Source organism: Bubalus kerabau, chromosome 19 (genome assembly GCF_029407905.1).
Source record: "Bubalus kerabau isolate K-KA32 ecotype Philippines breed swamp buffalo chromosome 19, PCC_UOA_SB_1v2, whole genome shotgun sequence".
In the NCBI taxonomy this organism is placed as follows: Eukaryota; Metazoa; Chordata; class Mammalia; order Artiodactyla; family Bovidae; genus Bubalus; species Bubalus kerabau.
The window spans coordinates 20,385,574-20,404,576 of record NC_073642.1 but is presented as its reverse complement, the minus strand read 5'-3'; the positions used below and the strand labels follow the sequence as shown (position 1 = coordinate 20,404,576).

General features: G+C 50.4%; 1 protein-coding gene and 1 pseudogene across 1 annotated transcript; both read left to right on the top strand.

Moving 5' to 3' along the window:
• On the top strand, positions 1-7,586 carry LOC129633746 (myeloid-associated differentiation marker-like). The gene is made up of 2 exons (XM_055555662.1): positions 1-2,748; positions 6,504-7,586. The coding sequence occupies exon 1, from the start codon at positions 687-689 to the stop codon at positions 1,653-1,655; it is 969 nt and encodes a 322-aa protein (XP_055411637.1). The 5' UTR covers positions 1-686; the 3' UTR covers positions 1,656-2,748; positions 6,504-7,586.
• A 4,840-nt stretch (positions 7,587-12,426) lies between these two features.
• Positions 12,427-13,319, top strand: LOC129634313 (myeloid-associated differentiation marker-like; annotated as a pseudogene).
• Positions 13,320-19,003: the final 5,684 nt, after the last annotated feature.

Sequence of the window (19,003 nt, the reverse complement as noted above, 5' to 3'; positions counted from 1 at the left end):
AGTGAAAGCAGGCTACGAGCAAGGAGTGGGGAGGGACAGAGGAAATTCTGGAAACTAACAATTCAGCAGCTGCTGGCTCAACCCTGTAGATCCTCCTCAGCCTTCCCAGCTGCACTCCTCTCCTCGTCACAGAGGGAGCTGGAAGGGCTGGAGCCCCAGGGATCTGACTCCTGCCTGGATGCCCAACACTGTCCCCCAGCTCAGGCTCAGGCTGCTCTTCGCTGAAGAAGCCAATACAGAGAGACAAGCACTGGATAGAAGAAAAGTAGCTTTACATTAAGGAAGCCAGCCACCAGGGGAGAAGGCAGATCACTGTGCAAGAGAACCAACTCCCAGCACTGCAAGGCTCAGCCCCCATTTATACAAAGAGGGGGGCAGGAAACGGATGTGAGCTATACCCTGAGGGTATTGGAGACTTGACATTAACTACCGGGCGCCTTGCTGGGGACTGAGAACACGAGTGTGGTCCTTACTTTGTTAAGATCAGTGCGTCTGTTCTAAAGATCAGTGTTTGTATACTTCTGAAAAATCAAGGACAGAAGGAGAGCTGAACCAGCCCAGCGAAAGAGGAAACAGAACATCCAACTCCGGAGCCGTGTTTAACTCTTCACAAGACTTTGGGTGGAAAGCAAGCAAGGTTACATACAACACCGCAGCCCGTGACCTGCCTGACCATCAGGAGTACTATGAGCTCGTCCTCAGGCTGGAGCCTCTTCCTCTGCTCATTCTTAGGCCGGAGCCTCTCCCTCCGCGTGGGGCAGCTGCTCTCTACCCTCGTGCCCATCTTGCTGACCAATGAGGACATTCAGGAGGTGGGTGTAATCAACTGGTGCCTGTTCATCTGGTGCATCTGCTTCAGCCTGACCCTTCTCGGCTTAATACTGGAGTTGTGTAATCTCTTCAGACTGCCGTTATGTGACATCCAGCCCCTCCTCCAGCTCCACTCGTCTTGGGGTGGCGTTCTCCACGCCTTTTGCTCTTACTTCGCCATCGTCTGCCTCTCAGCTGCTGCTATCTACGGCCGCACCTATATCCAGGTCTTTTCTCCAGGCCCCACCCGGAACCGCGCCATCATCGCCACCGTCTTCTCCTGCGTGGCTGCTCTGCTTTATGCCATCGAAGTGGTCTGGGTCTGTCGCCGACCCCGTGGAATGTCCTGCTTTTGGCCCACCTTCCCAGGTGTGCTCAGGAGGCTGGAGAACTATGTGGCCAACATCATCTTCGCCTTCATCAGCAACACTGACCTGTACCAGCACCAGCCGGCCCTGGTGTGGTGTGTGGCCGTGTACGCCATCTGCTTCGTCCTGGGGGTCGTGAACTTCCTTGTGAATGGGTGTGACTGTGACAATGACAAAAAGCTTCCCCTCCGCTTCCCCCGTTTGCTGTGGGTGCAGACGGTGCTCTCCGTCCTCCTCTATTTCACGGCAGTGATCGTCTGGCCCCTCTACCAGTTCCACGAGAAGCTGGGGGGGCAGCCCCAGCGGTCCAGTGATATGAGCTGCGGTGATCAACTCAACATCTTTGTCTGCTTCTGGGACCAGCGACTGGCTGTAGCCATCCTGACAGGCATCAACCTGCTGGTTTACGTGGCTGACACGGTGTATTTAGTCCGAGAAGCTCTTGTAGGTGGCTCAGATGGTAGAGAATCTGCCTGAAATGTGGCAGACTAGAGTTTGCTCCCTTAGTCATGAAGATCCCTGTGAGAAGGAAATGGCAACCCACTCCAGCTTTTTGCCTAGGAAATCCAACAGACAAAGGAGCCTAGCAGGCTCCAGTCCATGGGCTCGCAAACAGTCAGGCACAACTGAGCCACTAACACCTTCACTTTAACACAAGGCTAGCCCAGGGACACTTAATTCTCTTCACTGCAGTTTCTCCACCAATTTCTGACATCCCCTAACACCCGCTTCCTGGCTTCCTCTCTCTTCTCACATCCTTCCCCATTCATCTCATGCTCTTTTCTCTTTCCTTCCCCTCCCAGCCCTGCCACAGCCCCTGGACTTGTCGGTCTTGGAGACTCAGACGTGGAAATGGCAGCTGGCTCCCTCCCCTCTGTCCACCCTCTCTGTTTGTTTCCTTTTGGCTGCTGGGTCCTATTTATTGGTCACATCCCTCCTGAGTATGAAACAGACTGGGACCTGAGACCCTTTGCTGCAATGCTTGTACATGGACACATGTCTCCTCCAGCAACAAAATGCAAAGAAATTTGTGCTTGTGCACTTGGGGCCAACTCCAGACAAAGATACAAAGAGACCAAAAAATAAAAAAGAAAAACCCAACTGCCACTTCTGAAGAGCCTGGAGCAAAAAGAAGGACTTGAGAGAAAAGCAGGGTATTGAGCATGCCCCCTGCACACACCACCACCCAAGGGGTGGGCAAACCACCTCTGCCACCCCTCCATCCTGACCCCTGGACACACCCCTACCCTCACCGCATATCAGGAGCAAGCGTTCCCCACCTTCTCTGCCTCATGGAGCGAGCAAAGGAATCTGTTACTTGTTCTCACTTCCCCCTGTTTCTACAGGGGCCCCAGTAAAGTCTTGCCTGAATTTCTTGTCTGGCCTCTAATCAGTCTCCATTGATTGAGGGGGCCAAGAATCCTGGTTGGTATCTATTTTGTGGTGCCCAACATAGGGCGTTTGTCCCCTTCTGGGGAGAAGATTTGGCACCTCGTAGACCACCGAAAGCAGCTTCCCTGTGGGTGACAAGTGGCTGTCTGACCCTCCTGTGTCAACATCACTGAGTTTGGTAAGTCTGTCCCTGGCCCTGGCGGCCTTCAGTCCCCTCATTCAGGCAACTCTCCCCCCCTCCCCTTTCCCTTTCCCTCTTTTGAGATCTCTCCACTTTTCTCTCTGCTGGCTCCCCTCTCTGTCCTGTGGATATCAAGCAGCTACAGCTGCCTCAGCTCCTCTCAATCATGAGACCCGCTCCCTCCGGCCAGCAACCGCTCACCTTGACAGGTGATTAAGAGAAAGTGGGAGAGGCTCACCGCACACCATGCAGACGGTGCTCCATGGGCTCCGCCTGACTGGAGACTGCTCAGAGAGAGAGAGGTTAGCCCCTCACGCATGTCGCGGCTGGAAGTCTGATCATCTCACTCTTCTCCCCTTTATTTTCCTGCTGAGGCAGGAGAGAGATAGGCATTTATGACTGGTCTCCGGTTTTCTTAAGGACAAGAACAAGTTGAACTTCAGGCTGAACACTTACAACCGGCCTCCTGTTTGCATTTCCTGAGACGGGCGTTAGGTGGGCTCCAGGCTGGCATTTACCCTCAGCCTCCTGTTTGCTTTCTGAAATGGGAGTAACAACAGAAACAGAAAAGCAGCTTTGTCTCCGGTGGACACCTGAAAATAATAGTCATGGCAGGACCAGAGAGGGGCTAAACCTTGTTCGAGTAAAGGATCAAGAGATATTCCCCCACTTTGGGCAAGAGACACTACACACGCGCAGAAAGGTTCCTTGGGGGCCAAAAGTCAGGGGACGGTGCCAGGCCATAAAGAGTCTTGCTTCTCCGAGAAGCCTTTTTATCAAGACCCCTCTTGGTTGAGAGGTGTGTGCACACCTAGGGGCAAGGTTCTGAGACAAATCAGCCAGGGGTCAAAGCAGGATGTCTGGCCAGAGGGAAGACAAAGACCTGCCCTAAAGAACTGATTGAACTGCCTCTTTTCTCTGCTCCTCTTCTCTAAGGGGTACGCCGACACCCTTTCTCTCCGAGATTTCATCTCTGCCTTGCTTCTGTCTTAGCTAAACTAACAGTTTCTCAGCGTCCTCTTCCACTTCTTGCTCTTCTGTGTCTCCGATAATAAACTTTGTACCTGCATTTAAGATTTTTGCTTCTATGAGAAATGCATTTTTCACTCCGGGCAAGAGCCAGGGGAAAATAGCTTTTAGCCTCTAGCCCTTACTGTTCTGGTGGCTAGGATTCCTGGCTTTCATCCAGGCTGTGTGTGTGTGTGTGTGTGTGTGTGTGTGTGTTCAGTTGCTTAGACATGTCCAACTCTTTGCAACCCCATGGATTGTAGCTGCCAGGCTCCTCTGCCCATGAGATTTTCCAGGCAAGAATACTGGAGTGGGTTGCCATTGTCTGCTTCAGGGGAACTTCCAGGGGATCGAACCAGTGTCGCTTTCATCTCCTGCACTGGCAGGTGGATTCTTTACCACTGGGAAGCCAGGCTACTCAGGTTCAATTCCTGGGCAGGGAATTAAGATCTCACTTCACACCACTTCTCACTGCTGCCTCACTGAGATCAGAATTGTGTGACAGGCTGACTGTGAAGTTCCTGAGGATAGTCCAGCTGGACAGGTTAGGAGTTTAAGAAGAGGCTAATGAATCATGAGGCTTCCCAGGTGACGCTTGTGGTAAAGAACCTGCCTGCCAATGCAGGTAGACGAAACAGACGCAGGTTCAATCCCTGGGTAGGAAAGATGCCCTGGAGATGCATGGCAACCCACTGCAGTATCCTCGCCTGGAGAATCCGATGGACAGAGGAGCCTGGTGGGCTACCATCTGTAGGGTTGCAGAGTCAGACACGACTTAACTGACTTAGCATGCACGAAGTGTCATCTCCTAAAGGAATAATTGAAGTTACCGACATGAGTACAATTTCCCAGAAAGACTAGGCAGAGTGAGAAGCAGAGATGGTTGAGAAGGGAGAACTGAGAAAACACTGGTATTTAAGCAGCAGGCAGAGGAAGAATCTGCCAAGAAGTAGGCAGGATCAAGAGGAAAAGATCAAGAGGCTCCTGTCATTCAAATAATAGTAGAGAAGAGAGTGTCAGGAGGATGTGGTCAACATGGTTACATGCTGCGGAGGTTAGCAGAGCTCATGTGGGATCAGCACTGAAAAGTGTTCATTGGATGTGAGTATTTGAAAATCTTTGAGAGCCTCAGGACAGAAGCCAGTGCATTTGAGACTGAGAAAGAGATGGAAAGACTGTAAATACAGGTTTCTCCTGGGCCAGCTAGCGTCGGTGAGGGGAAGGAGAGATAGGGTCATAGTGGACATGAGGCAACGGTCAAGGGAACCTACATGATAAGTTTGCAGAAGGACATTTACTATAGGTTAACTGCAACCCAATGGAACATCCAAATACTGATCCAAGGTCCAAAGGGGAAAATATTTTTTAAAGCCCAAAACATGACAAAGCATGAATCATAATGACAGTGGATGAAATCTGCTAGTAAATAAAGAATATGTTATTGAATAGTGTGAACATTCAACTCTTTTCAAGTCAAAACAGGAGAAGAGAAAGAAGACAGTAAAAGTTATTACTGTGGTGAGACCAGTGGCTACCACCTCAGAGTCACCCTTCTTGTTTCCTTCATAAACCCAGTTCTGAGCGGAGCACACTGATATTCCCAGATATTGTCACTGCTGTATGATGTCGCCTCACAGTTCTTCAGTTCTTGTTTTATCCACATTGTTCAATATATTAGTAGCAGCCAGTAGATATGTTTGCTACTTCACTTTTAATTAATTAAAATTAAGCAGAATTAAAAATTCAACCCCTCAGTCCTACCAGCAACATTTCAGTACCTATTCCCACATGTTGCTAGCAGTTTCTATATGGCACTGGAGGAGGAAATGGCAACCCACTCCAGTGTTCTTGCCTGAAAAATTCCATGGACAGAGGCCTGGAGGGATACAGTCCAAAGGGTCGCAAAGAGTCAGACACGACTGAGCGACTGCAGATGCACTGTGTTGGACAGGGCAGGTATTGGACTCTTCCATCATTGTGGAACGGTCTCCTGGGCTGCCCTGCTGCATATGTTCTGAGGCTACGTTGTCAGATGCATATATGTTTGTGTTTGTCATATCTTCTTCATCTATCTTCATTTTATCAATATTCATAACATATTTCCTTATCCCAAATGATGATTGTGACCTTCAATTCTATTTGTCAAAATTTAAATTTGTAACCCAGGCTTTAGTTGATTTACATTTACCCGAAGAATCTTCTCTACATTGCTTTATTCCCTGCCACATCTGAAATTTTCATAATCTACACAAATGTTCCAGGTTTCTGGCCAAATGAAGGGATAAGGGAATCACAGAAACTGAGGGGTTTATTCACACAAAATGGAGCCTATCAACTTTGCTGAACAAGTCCACTAAGAAATTCATGCTTGTTGATTCAAGTCAGTTTCACTTTCAGATTTATTCAGCAATTTCTTTCCTGTTTTTGTTGATTACTGAAAGTCCCCATCTACTGGTGAATAGTGAGAAAATATACTGTTTCCTTAAATCCTGTAAGTCCCTCTTGTAGGCTGAAAAAAAAAAAATTCTCCAGAGAGATTTCCATGTCAAATTCCTGTACCTTGTGAAAGTTACTTTATTTGGGGGAAAGAACATTGCAGATCTGATTAAGATAAAAATCTTGAGCTAAGAAGCTAATCCTGGATTTCTGGGTGAGCCCTGAATGCGATAATAAGTGTCCTTCTCAAAGAGATGTAGGACTCTCCCTGGTGGTCCAGTGGTTAAGGCTCTGCGTGTCCACTTCAGGAGGCGCGGGTTCAATCCCTGATTGGCGAGGAAGATCCGGCATGCCTCAAGGTGTGGCCAATAAAGAAGGAGGTCATAGCCCAAAACACACAGAGGAGAAGGTGGTGTGAAGACAGAGGCAGAGATAGGAGTGATGTTGCCAGAAGCCCTGGAACACTACGGAAGACCAGCAGCTACCAGCAGCTGGAAGGACAAGGAATAGATTCTTCCTCAGGTTTTCCAGAGGAGTGTGACCCTGCTGATACCTTGAGTTCAGATATCTAGCCTCCTGAACGGTGAAAGAATAACTTTCTGCTATTTTAAGCCATCGAGGTTATGGTACCTTGTTTCAGCAGCCCTAGGAGACTACAGTAAGTCCCCTGCATATAAATGAATTTTGTTCTGAGAGCACATTTGTAAGTTCAATTTTTTCGTGAGTCCAGCAAAGTTAGCCTAGGTACCCAACTAACACAATCGGCTATATAGTACTGTACGGTAACAGGTTTATAATACTTGCCACATAATCATACATAAAAAGCAAGCATAAAAATAAACCTTTTTAATCTTACAGTACAGTATCTTGAAAGGTACTGTAAAACTTGAAAAGTTCAGTAAAACGACTGGTATTAGAGAGGCTGGCATCGACTGAACAGTCAAGTACCAGTACATCTTTGCTGCATTTACGCTTGCTTCTGGACATCCTGGACTTGAAATAAAGATAATGTACTACTGTACCTTGGGTTTCCCTGGGGGCTCAGCAACAAAGAATCCACCTGCAATGCTGGAGACTCAGATTCTATCCCTGGGTCGGGTAAATCCCCTGGAGGAGGAAATGGCAACCCACTTCAGTATTCTTGCCTGGGAAATCCCATGGACAGAGGAGTCTGGCAGGCTACGGTCCCTGGGGTCGCCAGAGTCTGACATGACTTAGTGACTAAACCATCACCAACTCCACCACTGTACCCTGTGCAGTACTATACTGTAAAGTACACAAAAGCACAGGCCCTTGAGAGGATGCAAGCACGTGACGCTGTACACCAGGCAATGAACGAACTTTTGTAAACGTGCATTCGTATCTTTGAGTTCACAACATAAAGCTTCGTATGTAGGGGACTTCCTATAGTATATTCCCATAACTCTCCTATCTTCTGCTGAAACCCAGAACTACAGCTGTATGCCTGCAGCGGGGTTTGTAATTTCTCAACTTCTCCCAACTATAATTCAAAATATCTGTGTATCTCCACCTTTTCTAACTCCTCTTCTTTTGGCGTGGTCATAACTGTCCCTCCTTCTGTCCATGATTGACTTCTGTATTTTTATGCTCTGCCCTGTATCCTACATTCCACAACCCTGGACCTTCAGTTACCCTCTCTGAACAGCATCACTTTACTGATGCTGTTTAATAATTTATAAAATATTTTAGATATTCAGAAGCATATAAATAATATATCACTTGTGTACCTGTCACCTTACAAAGGTGAAGCTCCCTGTGTCTCTCTTTCCAATCCAATTTACCTATCTGCCCCATTGCACTTTAAGTTCTTCTAAAAATAACACCCAAATAATTTTTTTAAGTAAATAATGTACCAAAGCTTATAATAGAAAACAATTGTTCTCCAGGCCAAATGCCCCGTCCTTAACAATTGCTACCCAAATGTAGGCACTTTCAGCTCACTTAGTTCTCTTTTATGGTTGTCACTGCTATATTTCAATACAGCATGCTTATATTGGTGCTTGTTTCTTTTCTTCTTTGGAATATTTTTTACTGACTCCTTCCTATGAAATGTAAAGATAAGAGGTAAGGACTTCCCTGGTGGTCCAGGGACTAAGACGCCACACACCCAACGCAGGGGCCCAGTTTCAATCCCTGGTCAGGAAACTAGATCCCACACACTGCAACTAAAATTCTCAGGCTGCAATTGAAATCTCCTGAAGATGCAGTGGAGCTCCATGGCTGCCCTGGCGTCTTCCACCGAGTTGTGTCCCAGGACGCTGTACTGCACACACGGCACAGAGAGGGGACTAGAGGCTGAATCCAGGCACCAGGTGACCTGGGCCTTCCCTGCTCACACCCTGACATCCAGGGCTGAAGTGGGTCAGGGGTGAGTCTCCCAGGCCCCTGACACCCTGGACTCGGCAGGTGTCTGGAGCAGGCTGGGCTTCACCCATGAGCCTGGGGCCCAGGCAGAGCCAGGCACAGAATCCAGGTCTTGAGGCCACGTGTGCCCTCCAGGGGCTCCCATCTGCTGCGTGGGGATGGGACGCTGCAGGCTTGCTCTCAGACCCAGAGGGGCTGGAGCAGTTCCCACAGGGACCCCAGGGGCCGAGCAACAGGGACAGAGATGTTTCTAGAGTGCTCCTTGCTCAGCACATTGAGAACGGGGATCTTCAGTGAGTCTAGGAGCTGACATCCTGTCCTCAGTGTCTGGTGCCCCAAGCCCTACAGAGGGGCCCAAACTCAGCCCCGTCTGCCACCTCCTGAACATTCCTGCTCCCCAGACAAGCTGCCCTCACTCCTCGGGCTGGGCCCCCAGGTCTCCCCTCCCCAGCTCCCTTCTTGTGTCCTTTTCAGTTAAGACACACCCTTCACCCTCCACTCACACCTGGTGTCCTGCCTGCTCCCCATCCTCCATCTCTGCTCCAGACACCTGCCCTCCCTCTATGGACACACCCTGCAGATGTGCTGATGGTCCAGTCATGGCCCTACCTCCCTTCAACCAAGAGTTTCTTAAGGACCTGCCCGGCATTGCTCACCTGGGTCCTCAGCCTCTGGTCCAGCCTGGCCCCGAGCAGGTGCTTCACAAACATCCGCTGAGCTGGAAGCCCCATGTGTGGCCGCAGCTCCCAGTGTCCAGCCCACGTCCCTGGGTCTCTCCACTCTGGTGAGCTCCCCGCACCCAGCACATGCCTGCCCCTGTTGTGGGGTGGTGGAAAGGGGGCTGCCGTTGGGCCTGTGTGTTTGAGTTCAAGGTCCTTCTCTCATTTTTTGACATGTTTCTCATGGATATCTACCACTTTCCTATCTGAAGGGAAATTCCAGAGGCTTCTCTCTAAGTGACTGCTAGTTGCCTGGGTTTCTACTGAGGTCCGTAGACCATAAAGGTATGGTTTTTCCAGTAGTTACATATGGCTGTGAGAGTTGGCCCATAAGAAGGTTGAGTGCCAAAGAATCGATGCTTTCAAATTGTGGTGCTGGAGAAGACCCTTGAGAGTCCCTTGGACAGAGGAGTATGACCAGTCAATCCTAAAGAAAATGAACCCTGAATATTCATTGGAAGGACTGATGCTGAGGCTGAAGCTCCAATATGTTGGCCACCTGATGTGAAGAACTGACTCATTGGAAAAGACTCTGAAAGACTGACGGCAGGAGGAGGAGGAGACAGAGGTTGGGATGGTTGGATGGCATCACTGACTCAATGGACACGAGTTAGAGCAAGCTCTGGGAGGTGGAGAAGGACAGGGAGGCCTGGTGTGCTGCAGTTCATAGGGTTGGGAAGAGTTGGATATAACTGAGCGACTGAACAACAACAACTCAAAGGCATCTGCCATCTGCCTCTGGGGAGGCTGAGTCCTGTGCTGCTGCAGCTGCTGACCTTTGACACTCCCTGGTGAAGGACAGGAAAGCCTGACATGCTGCAGTCCATGGGGTCGCAAAGAGTTGGACACGACTTAGCAACTGAACAATAACAATGACCCTGCAATCCCACTCCTGGGCATATATGCAGAGCTGACTCATTGGAAAAGACCCTGATGCTGGGAAAGATTGAAGGCAGGAGGAGAAGGAGACCACAGGGATGAGATGGTTGGGTGGCACCACCAACTCGATGGACATGAGTTGGAGCAAGCTCTGGGAGTTGGTGATGGACAGGGAAGCCTGGCGTGCTGCAGTCCATGGGGTCGCAAAGTCAGACATGACTGAATGACTGAACTGAATATTCACTGCAGCACTGTTTACAGTAGCCAAGATATGGACGCAGCCTAAGGTGTCCCTGTCACAGCCCTGAAACCCCTTCAGGCCCTTGTTCTCCTGTCTCAGTTCCAGTCCTGGCCCCTCCTCCATGGGAAGGTTGGCTCCATGCCTGCATCCCTTCTGGGTCAGAAGACCCCTACTGGGCTGCCTCAGGGCCCCTGGGAACCTGGGATCCCCCCAGTCACCTCCACTCTGCCCCCCGCCCCCACCCCAGTCCCGGGTGCATTCTCAGGGCTGTCCCCTCCCAGGAGTCCTGCAGGGGCCTCCTCTTTCAGCTCCTGCCCTTGAAAGGGGGTGATCATCCATCCATCCCCACCCCGTCCCTGAGATGCCCTGAAAGGCTCCACGTCAGCCTCAGACAGAGCGTCCTTGTTCATTTCCAATCCCTTCTTCCCTGGAAGCTGCTGACCAGTCTCCCAGGCCAGGAAAATCCTGCTCAGGTAGGACTTCCCCTAGATCTTTTCCAGACTCCCACCTGGATGGCAGCTTTGGAGCCCAACTATTGTGATCTATTCTGTGCTTCCGCAATGTGGCCCCACCTTGGAGTCAGGCTGGATTGGGGTCTCCCTTCAATGAGGAAGAGTCACATGTGAAGGCAAAAATGGCTGGAGGGGCTTCACATCAGTCCCTACTTCTCATGTCCCCACAGCCTTGCTCTCATCCCAGGGCTCCTCCCTGTGCACCCTTGAAGCTGCCCTCCTCTGGTGGGGGCTGTGTCCCCTCAGTCGGCAGCTCCTTCTAGTGATGCTGCAGGGAGGACAGGCCAGGACACATGTGTCTTCAGGTGCTGTGGAAGGAGGCCGTGGCCCTGAAGGCATGTCCTGCATCCCAGAGCCCAGGGCTTTGGTCCTGGGCTCCCATCCACGGGCCCTGATGTGTGGGCTGTAGAGCAAAGTGTTCAAACTCACAGCTTTGGCATTTCCATATGGGGTTCCCACTTCCAATCTTTTGACCTTAGGGAAGGCACTTGATTCACCAAGCCTTAGTTTTCTCATCTGTAAAATGGAGTTAGCAGCGCAATCCACAGTCCCTTTTCTAAAACCCTTGGGGTCAGATACTCTTTAGAATTTGGAATTTTTCAGCTTCAGACAGGTGACATGGTATCCACTCTCTATGACATCAGACCCCTCTGGGGTCTGAAAGCATCTTGTAATCAGACACATTAGTGTTTCTACAACTGAACATTTGAATAGTCACAAGTGAAATAACAAAGATCATAACTTGTCTCATGTGTCTTCAGGTCAGATTTTGTTAAAAAAAGCAATTTTTCAAGTATTTGTTTTCAATTTTGAAATATTGACGGTTGGGATTTTTAAATATTTCTTTTCAGTTTTGAAATAATGAGGGTTGAGATTTGAAGGTTGGGATTAAAGACAAGGACCATACTGTGTCTCCATAGATAACAGCACACACAACCCCAGAGAGAGACAAAAGGTTCATGTTTGAGGCCAAACCCAGCCCAGCTGGGAGGTTTGGGATTAGACAAGTCTCCTGATGAGGTCAAGGGTGATGGGTGGGGAGAATCATCCTGGAGCAGCTGTGGTCACGGTGATGGTTTAGTCACTCAGACCCCATGGACTGCTGCCCTCTAGGCTCCCCTGTTCGTGGGATTTCCCAGGTAAGAAGACTGGAGTGGGTTGCCATTTCATTCTCCTGGGGACCTTTCTGACCCAGGGATCAAATCCGCGTGTCTTGTGTCCCCTGCACTGGCAGGTGGATGCTTTACCACTGAGCCACCAGGCTGTTACCCGAGTGTCTGGGCCACTGGCTCGAACTCCACAGATCCAGAGCCTCAGCCATCACAGGGCCCTGAACTTCTTCCAGGCGCCTGACTCTCTCCACTTTCAGAGCTGGACCTTTCTCTGGTGGGTCCTCAGGGAAGACCACTGCTGTACTGGGGACTGTGACCTGCCTGACCATCACAGCACCAAGCCCACCCGGTGGACATCCCCGGACCTGAACGTCATGGCCATCATGTGCCTCTGCCTCCACCTGCCGCAGCTGTTCTCCATGTGTGTGGCCATCTCCCTGGTGGCCGGCAGGGCCACTGAGCAGGGAGCCGCAGGAAACTGGTCCACGTCCATCTGGTGCTTCTGTTTCGCCATGACCCTCACAGTATTCATTGTTGAGTTCTATGGGTTCCATTCCCACTTTCCGTTTTTCTGGTTCAACTTCCCGTGACTTATGCCTGCTACGCCACCCTCCTCTGCCTCTCAGCCTCCATCATCTACTCCATCACCTACGTCCACTTTCTGCCTGATGGTCCTTACCGGGACCGGGTCATCGCCACCTCTGCCTTCTCCTGTGTCACATCAGTGCTGTATGCCATAGATGTGGCCTGCACGTGGGTCGCCTATGGGTTCAAGGAGATCCCCTGCTATGTGCTCACCATGCCAGGCCTGCTGAAGGTGCTGGAGACCTTCATGGCCTTTGTCGTCTTTGCCTGCATCATCAACACCTCCCTATACCTGCACCAGCCAGCCCTGGAGTGGTGTGTGGCCGTGTACTCCATCTGCTTCATCCCAGCAGCCCTGGCCATCCTGCTGAACCTGGGTGAATGGAAATTACAGGCTGCCCAGACCGTATCCCATTTTCCAGCTAGTGCTCACCCTGCTCTCCGTCCTCCTGTATGTCAGTGCCCTGGTCTTCTGGCCACTCTACCAGTTCAGCGAGGAGCTCGGCGGGCAGCCCCAGAGGTCCAGTGATGGGGACTGCAGGGACGAGCTCACCCACGACATGTGCGCCTGGGACCAGCACCTGGCTGTGGCCGTCCTGACAGCCGCCAACCTGCTGGTTTACGTGGCCGACCTGGGGTACTGGGCCTGCCAGGTTCTGTAGGGACTGAGGACCAGCCCAGGGACTCTTGATCCTCTGCTCACAAAGGTATCCTCACCGAGCTCTGGTGTTCTGTGATGCCCTCTTCCTGGCTCCTCTCTCCCTCCTCACATCCTTGCCCACTCATCTTAATCTCTTTTCTGTTTCCTTCCCTCCTTCTGCTCTGTCTCCTTGCTGCTTAGTGTGGTTGCCCAAGTCCTGTTTTGCTTCTTTCTCTTGCTTCTTTCATCTTTTCTACATTTTCTGCTTTTTGCCCCTTTTCTGGTCATCCTTGATTTTCTCGTCTCCTGTGTCCTGACCACCTCTCCCCATCTTCCTTCTTCTGATCCATCAGGACCTGAGACTCTTTCCTTCTCTGCCCACAGTCTCCTCCCGCCTCCTAAGGTGCTGACTCCACAGCACGCAGCCCTCTGTGTGATTCGGCCCCCATCTCCCCTGGGAGGGGAGTGTACAGGGCACCTGCCCTTTAACTTAAACTAAAATCTCTGGAGGTCTATAATTTTCAGTGGCAGGAGTCTTGAAGCAGAGACCCTGGGCCCTGGGCCCCACCTGATGCTCCAGGTGGGGTGCTCCAGCCCCACCTGAGATTGGCTCCAGAATTTTTGCCAGCTCACTGAACACCCGCTGCCTAGAGGCCATCTTAGAGGAAGCCAGGGGTAGATACTGTCCATCCCAGCTACTCTCTGGGGAATCAAAGTAGGAGTTGGTGAAGCAACGCAAAAACTTTAAGACAACTGTCTGCAGTGTTGGTGAGGGGCAGTGACATGGCCCTACTGCCTCAGTGATCAAAACACAGGTCCTGCCTCTGCAGGGAGAAGAGCATGGCCACTGCAGCCTCAAGGTGTGTTAGCCTGGGACTTTTTTTCTTTTCTTTTTTTCCTATCTTCTGATCAGGAGGGCAAAAATTACTGGGTGACTCTGTTCTTAAAGGGGAAATTTCTCTTGAAGTTCTCTTGGGCAGGTTTCTTTGTAGAGGGTGGGGGTTGCTGCTTCCATTGTCAAAGAAACTGCATGGCTCGAGTGTGAGGGGCACACACATGTGAGTTTCTGTGAGCTGACTGCTTCCTGCTGCAGCTTCTTGATTCTCTGGGACTCAGACACAATGTGATCTATAAACTACATATAATTTAAAATTTTTCCTGGAGCTTCTGGTGCTGTCAATTGTAGAAAACCCTCTTCCCTTCTCCATTTACAATGTCCTTTTTAACCTCAACATAAAAATGAAAGAAAATATAAACCCCGCAAAACAAACTGCATACTCTAATTGCCCAGATTTGCCTAGAGCTCAGAACAGTCCTAGCCAGTTTCCACCCTCACCCAAACCTGGAGTCAGCCCCTCCCACTGACTCCCACCCACCCCTGAACCAGAGCAGATGGGTGTGAGCCAGCCTGTGACACAAGATGTTGGGCCCCACCCAGTGCCAACTTCCTTCCCCTAACTCTTAAAGGGGCCGTGACAGCACCTGGATGCCTCTCTAGAAAGATATGTTCTAGTGTGCATGCTCAGCACACGTGTGTGTGTGTGTGTGTGTGTGTACATGTGTGGGTGCCCATGTGCTCCCCTGCATTGAGACCAAAAACCCTTTACAGTAATTGGTGGCAGTGAAGGCCCCACAAATCTCCCGGTCTCAGCCACAAAGCCTCAGAGTCCAGCATCCTGGCGTCACCAGGGCCAGAGGGGCTCCAGGCAAGCAGAGCTGTGGGGGAGGGGAGGGGAGAGGAAGGACCCCCACCCAAACACTGCTGCCCCTCACTCCTGTACTGGGATGAAGCGTGTGATCTTCACCCAGAAGCAGGTGAGGTGGAGGGGGAGGGCTCCCAGGAGCCCTCAGGAAAAACTTAAGAAGCAATGAAATAAAACTCATATATTAAAGCAAGGCAAGAAAAATTCCAACATAAAATTTTTCTCTGCCCTTTGGCCTCGCCCCTGCCCTCTCGTGGGCATTGTGCATCTGCACTATGTGTTAACCAACACTCCCCAAGGGCAGGAATCCCTGACCACCATAAAGATGAATTTCCCTCGTGCAAGCCATGTAACTCCTTAGAAGTAACAGTGCTTACTGAGCACCTGGCTGATGTCAGTAACTGTATTACCAGTATTCTGCTTATTTTACAAGATTCTTGTTTCTCTTTGACAGATCTAGGATTGAGTCTGTGATAAAAAATAACGGTGACTAGATTCCTCCAAACGATTCATATAATATGTAGCTTTATAAGATTGTAAGAGTGTGACTCTAGATACAGGAAGAAGCAATAGGAGGGAACCATTTCCTGTAGGCTGAAGAGGCTAATAAAGACAGATGGGCCAGAGGATTAAGGTTCATGTTGGACTTCCCTAGTGGTTCAGATGGTAAAGAATCTGCCTGCGATACAGGAGATCCAGGTTCAATCCCTGGGTCAGGAAGATCCCCTGGAGACAGGAACCCTCCATCCCCATGACCTCTGCCAAATATGCTTGGCGGTGAACATGTTTCTTGTCACGTGTTTCCGCCGAAACTTGCCTGTGGTCCAAGTCTCCAGTGATGCTTGTCAGAAACACAAATTTCAGGCTTTCCTGGTGCTCCAGTGGTTAAGAATCTGCCTGCAGTCACATGTTCGACCCCTGGCCCAGGAAGATTCCACATGCCTCTGGACAGCTAAGACCTTGGCCTACAACTACTGATCCTATGCTCAGCAACAAGAGAAGCCGCTCCATCAAGAAGCCAGCACGCTGCAATTAGAGAGTAGCCCCCACTCAGCACAACTAGAGAAAGCCCACACAGCAACGAAGACCCACCACAGCCAAAAATAAAATACGTAAATAAATAAAAAGAATTTAAAAAATCCTGAGGGATGGGATGGGGAGGGAGGTGGGAGAGGGGTTCAGGATGGGGGACACATGTACCCTCATGGCTGATTCATGTCAAAGTATGGCAAAAACCACTACAATATTGTAAAGTAATTAGCCTCCAATTAAAATAAATTAACCAAAAAAAAAAGAAACACCTGAACTGCTTCCAGGTGCCCCCACAGTCTGAGGTCTCCCAGACCCCCTTGTTCCTGCACATTCCTTGACTTTCCACTTCTTCAGAGTCCAGCTCAGCAGCCCGAATGGTCTTGCCCTGTTTGGAGAGCTAGTGTTTCCTTTAGAGAATGCAAAATCCTTTCTGCTGTACAGATAGGCTGATCCTAAGCAGCGGAAGAGGAAGCCGAAGCCCAGAATGAGAGGGAGGAGGATTCTATGTCCATGGATGGATCCAAAGTCATATGTGGTCCTGCCTCCTGTTAAGTGGCCCCACAGCTCTGGTCTGGTCCCCCAGGGATGAACCTTGAGTAGTTGGAGAGCCCAAGAAATCTGGCATCTAGTTTCAGTTCTGCCACAGGACAAGTCACGACCACAGATGAGTCTTGAACCCGATCTGAACCTCAGTTTCCCATTTGTAAAATGAGAAAATTGGACTAATGTGGTGGTTTTTAAGCTGTGTTCTCTGGAGCCCTAGGTTTCTGATGAGGCAGTGGGGTTTCAAGGTGTGTTGACCTCACCTAACACTTTCTCTAACCAGAGCAGCCTTGCCTGAATCAATCTCTTACTCAAGATCTCATTTGAGAATAAGATAGGAAAGATTGAAAACAACCCATGTACTCATCTTTAGGATACTGGTTAATAAGCCAAGGTACAGACAGGAGAGGGAATACTATACAGCTGGAAAAATATAAGGATGCTCTCAAATAATGATCATAAATATTTCCAGGATATGCTAAAAAAAAGGAGTAAGATACAAATCTACGTGCATTATGCTATTTTCTATGTAATAAAAAAGGAAAAAATAAAAATAAATACAATTGTATTTGCTTGATTTGTATTAAGAAGCTTGAGAAGGACTCTGGAGAGTTTAGTGGATCAGCGGTCCTGGAGGGGTAGGGGAGATGAGGTAGAGTGGATAAAGCCGCAGGTAAAACCAGGTTTCTCAGTATGTGGCTTTTTAAGAATATCTTTATTTTGAAACATGTCAATATATTATATTTTTAAGAAAACAAAGCGGAAGTTTGAAAAAATGTACCAAGTGGAGAAGGGGAAGGATGCTTGGCAGATGGTCTCCATGTTCTCTGCAGCCTTGATGGACGGACTAGGGGAGGAGCTGAGATATGCCCACACAGGCCTGTCTCCAAAGGCAGAGGGAAGGGAGGCAACTTGGGTCCAGGGATCTGGGGCAGTGAGGGGTGCTGTGGCTTCCAAGCCAAGCCAAGGCCTTGGTGACCAGGGCCTTCCCCAGCCCTTCAGCACACACATTTGATGGAGAAGCCCCCAGTGCCCAAGCCTCAGGCCCTTCCCTTGCTCTCTGCCTGGCCTGAGCTCCCTGTCTCCTGAGGCAGCAGCCAGAGGCTCCCTCTTCGGCTGGCTAGCCAGTCAAACCTGGGATGGGACTTGTGCTGCTGCAGAAGGAGAAGGGATTTTATTTGTCAGTTCCCTACATGATTAGAAATTTGCAAGCATCTTTTCTTCTAATAGTATTCAAGTCTTAGACCTATCACTTAATCCCTGTATGACTTGGCCAAGTTATTCAACCTCCCTGTACCTCAACTTCCTCATCACAAAGTGAGCAGAATAACAGCCCCTACTACACACAAGATCACACATGTGGAGCACCTAGAATGGTGCCTGGTGCCTCAAGAGCCCTGATAGATGCCGGCCACTGTGTTACTTGGTCCTGGTGCTGTGTTGGGCTGTGTGACGGGCACTCGCTCAGGGAAGGAGAGGAGCTCTGTCAGGTGGGGGAGCTCAAGGAGGAGGATGCTGAGGTCAGATATGAGATGTCTTATTCCAGCATCGGGTAAGAATGGATTCATCCCTCCTTCCTTCCTTCCATCACTCCATCCATCTCCTCACTCACTGGCAGACACCAGGGCCTGTGGCAAGCTCTGGGGATAATGAGATCACAGTGGAGCAGCCCTGACTTCAAGGATCTCACAGGAGAGTGAGGAGGAGGAGAGAGAAATCCAGCCAGCACGACCACAGGTGTGTGGGGACCCAGGCAGGTCAGGGGTCCAGAGGGCCCTCAGGAGCGTCTCTTCCTTTATTAGGACCCGTGGTAACAGTGCTGTTCATGGGTCCCCACCTCCCCCAGCCCGATGCTGGGCACCCTGTCTATGGGGTCTCAGTCCCCTTCTCAGCCCTTTGATGGACGAGACCCTGATCTCACAGAGGGAGACACGGAGCCAGGTGGGCTGACTGAAGCTGGGGTCTCTCTAGAGCATCAGCCTGTCCTTCCTCATGACTGGGCTTCATCCACTTAGAGCTGGCTGTGCAGGAGGCAGGGGCCAGGGGTGGGGGCAGGGCCACAGCACATGCTGTCCTCTGGGGTCTTGACCCTCACCTCGGGGCCACCTAGGAGGTAAGCCCCCCAACCCAGCTCTTTCCTCCCCTGGGGCATCCAAGCCCCAGAGCCGGGAAGCAGGACGTCAGGTTAGAGATCTCCTTTGGGAAAGCTTTTCCTCTGGGAATCCTGGCTCCTCTTCTTTCCAGGAAGCCTGAAGCCCTGGAAGGACTCTTGGGCTGGGAGTCACGGAGCCTGGGGGTCACCTTCCAGGCCAGGCAGCACCACTGCCCTGGCTGCCCTGAGCCTCAGCTCAGGAGCTGATGAGGGCATCTAGAGGGTCCCTGGAGCCGCCCTCCATCCATGTTAAAGATCCAGCCCCTCACACAGCCTGCCAGAGGGTCCCTCAGGCTGGTTCTACC

Bases quoted from the DNA above. Each gene is read 5' to 3' on its own strand.
- LOC129633746 (XM_055555662.1), top strand. From the start codon at position 687: ATGAGCTCGTCCTCAGGCTGGAGCCTCTTCCTCTGCTCATTCTTAGGC.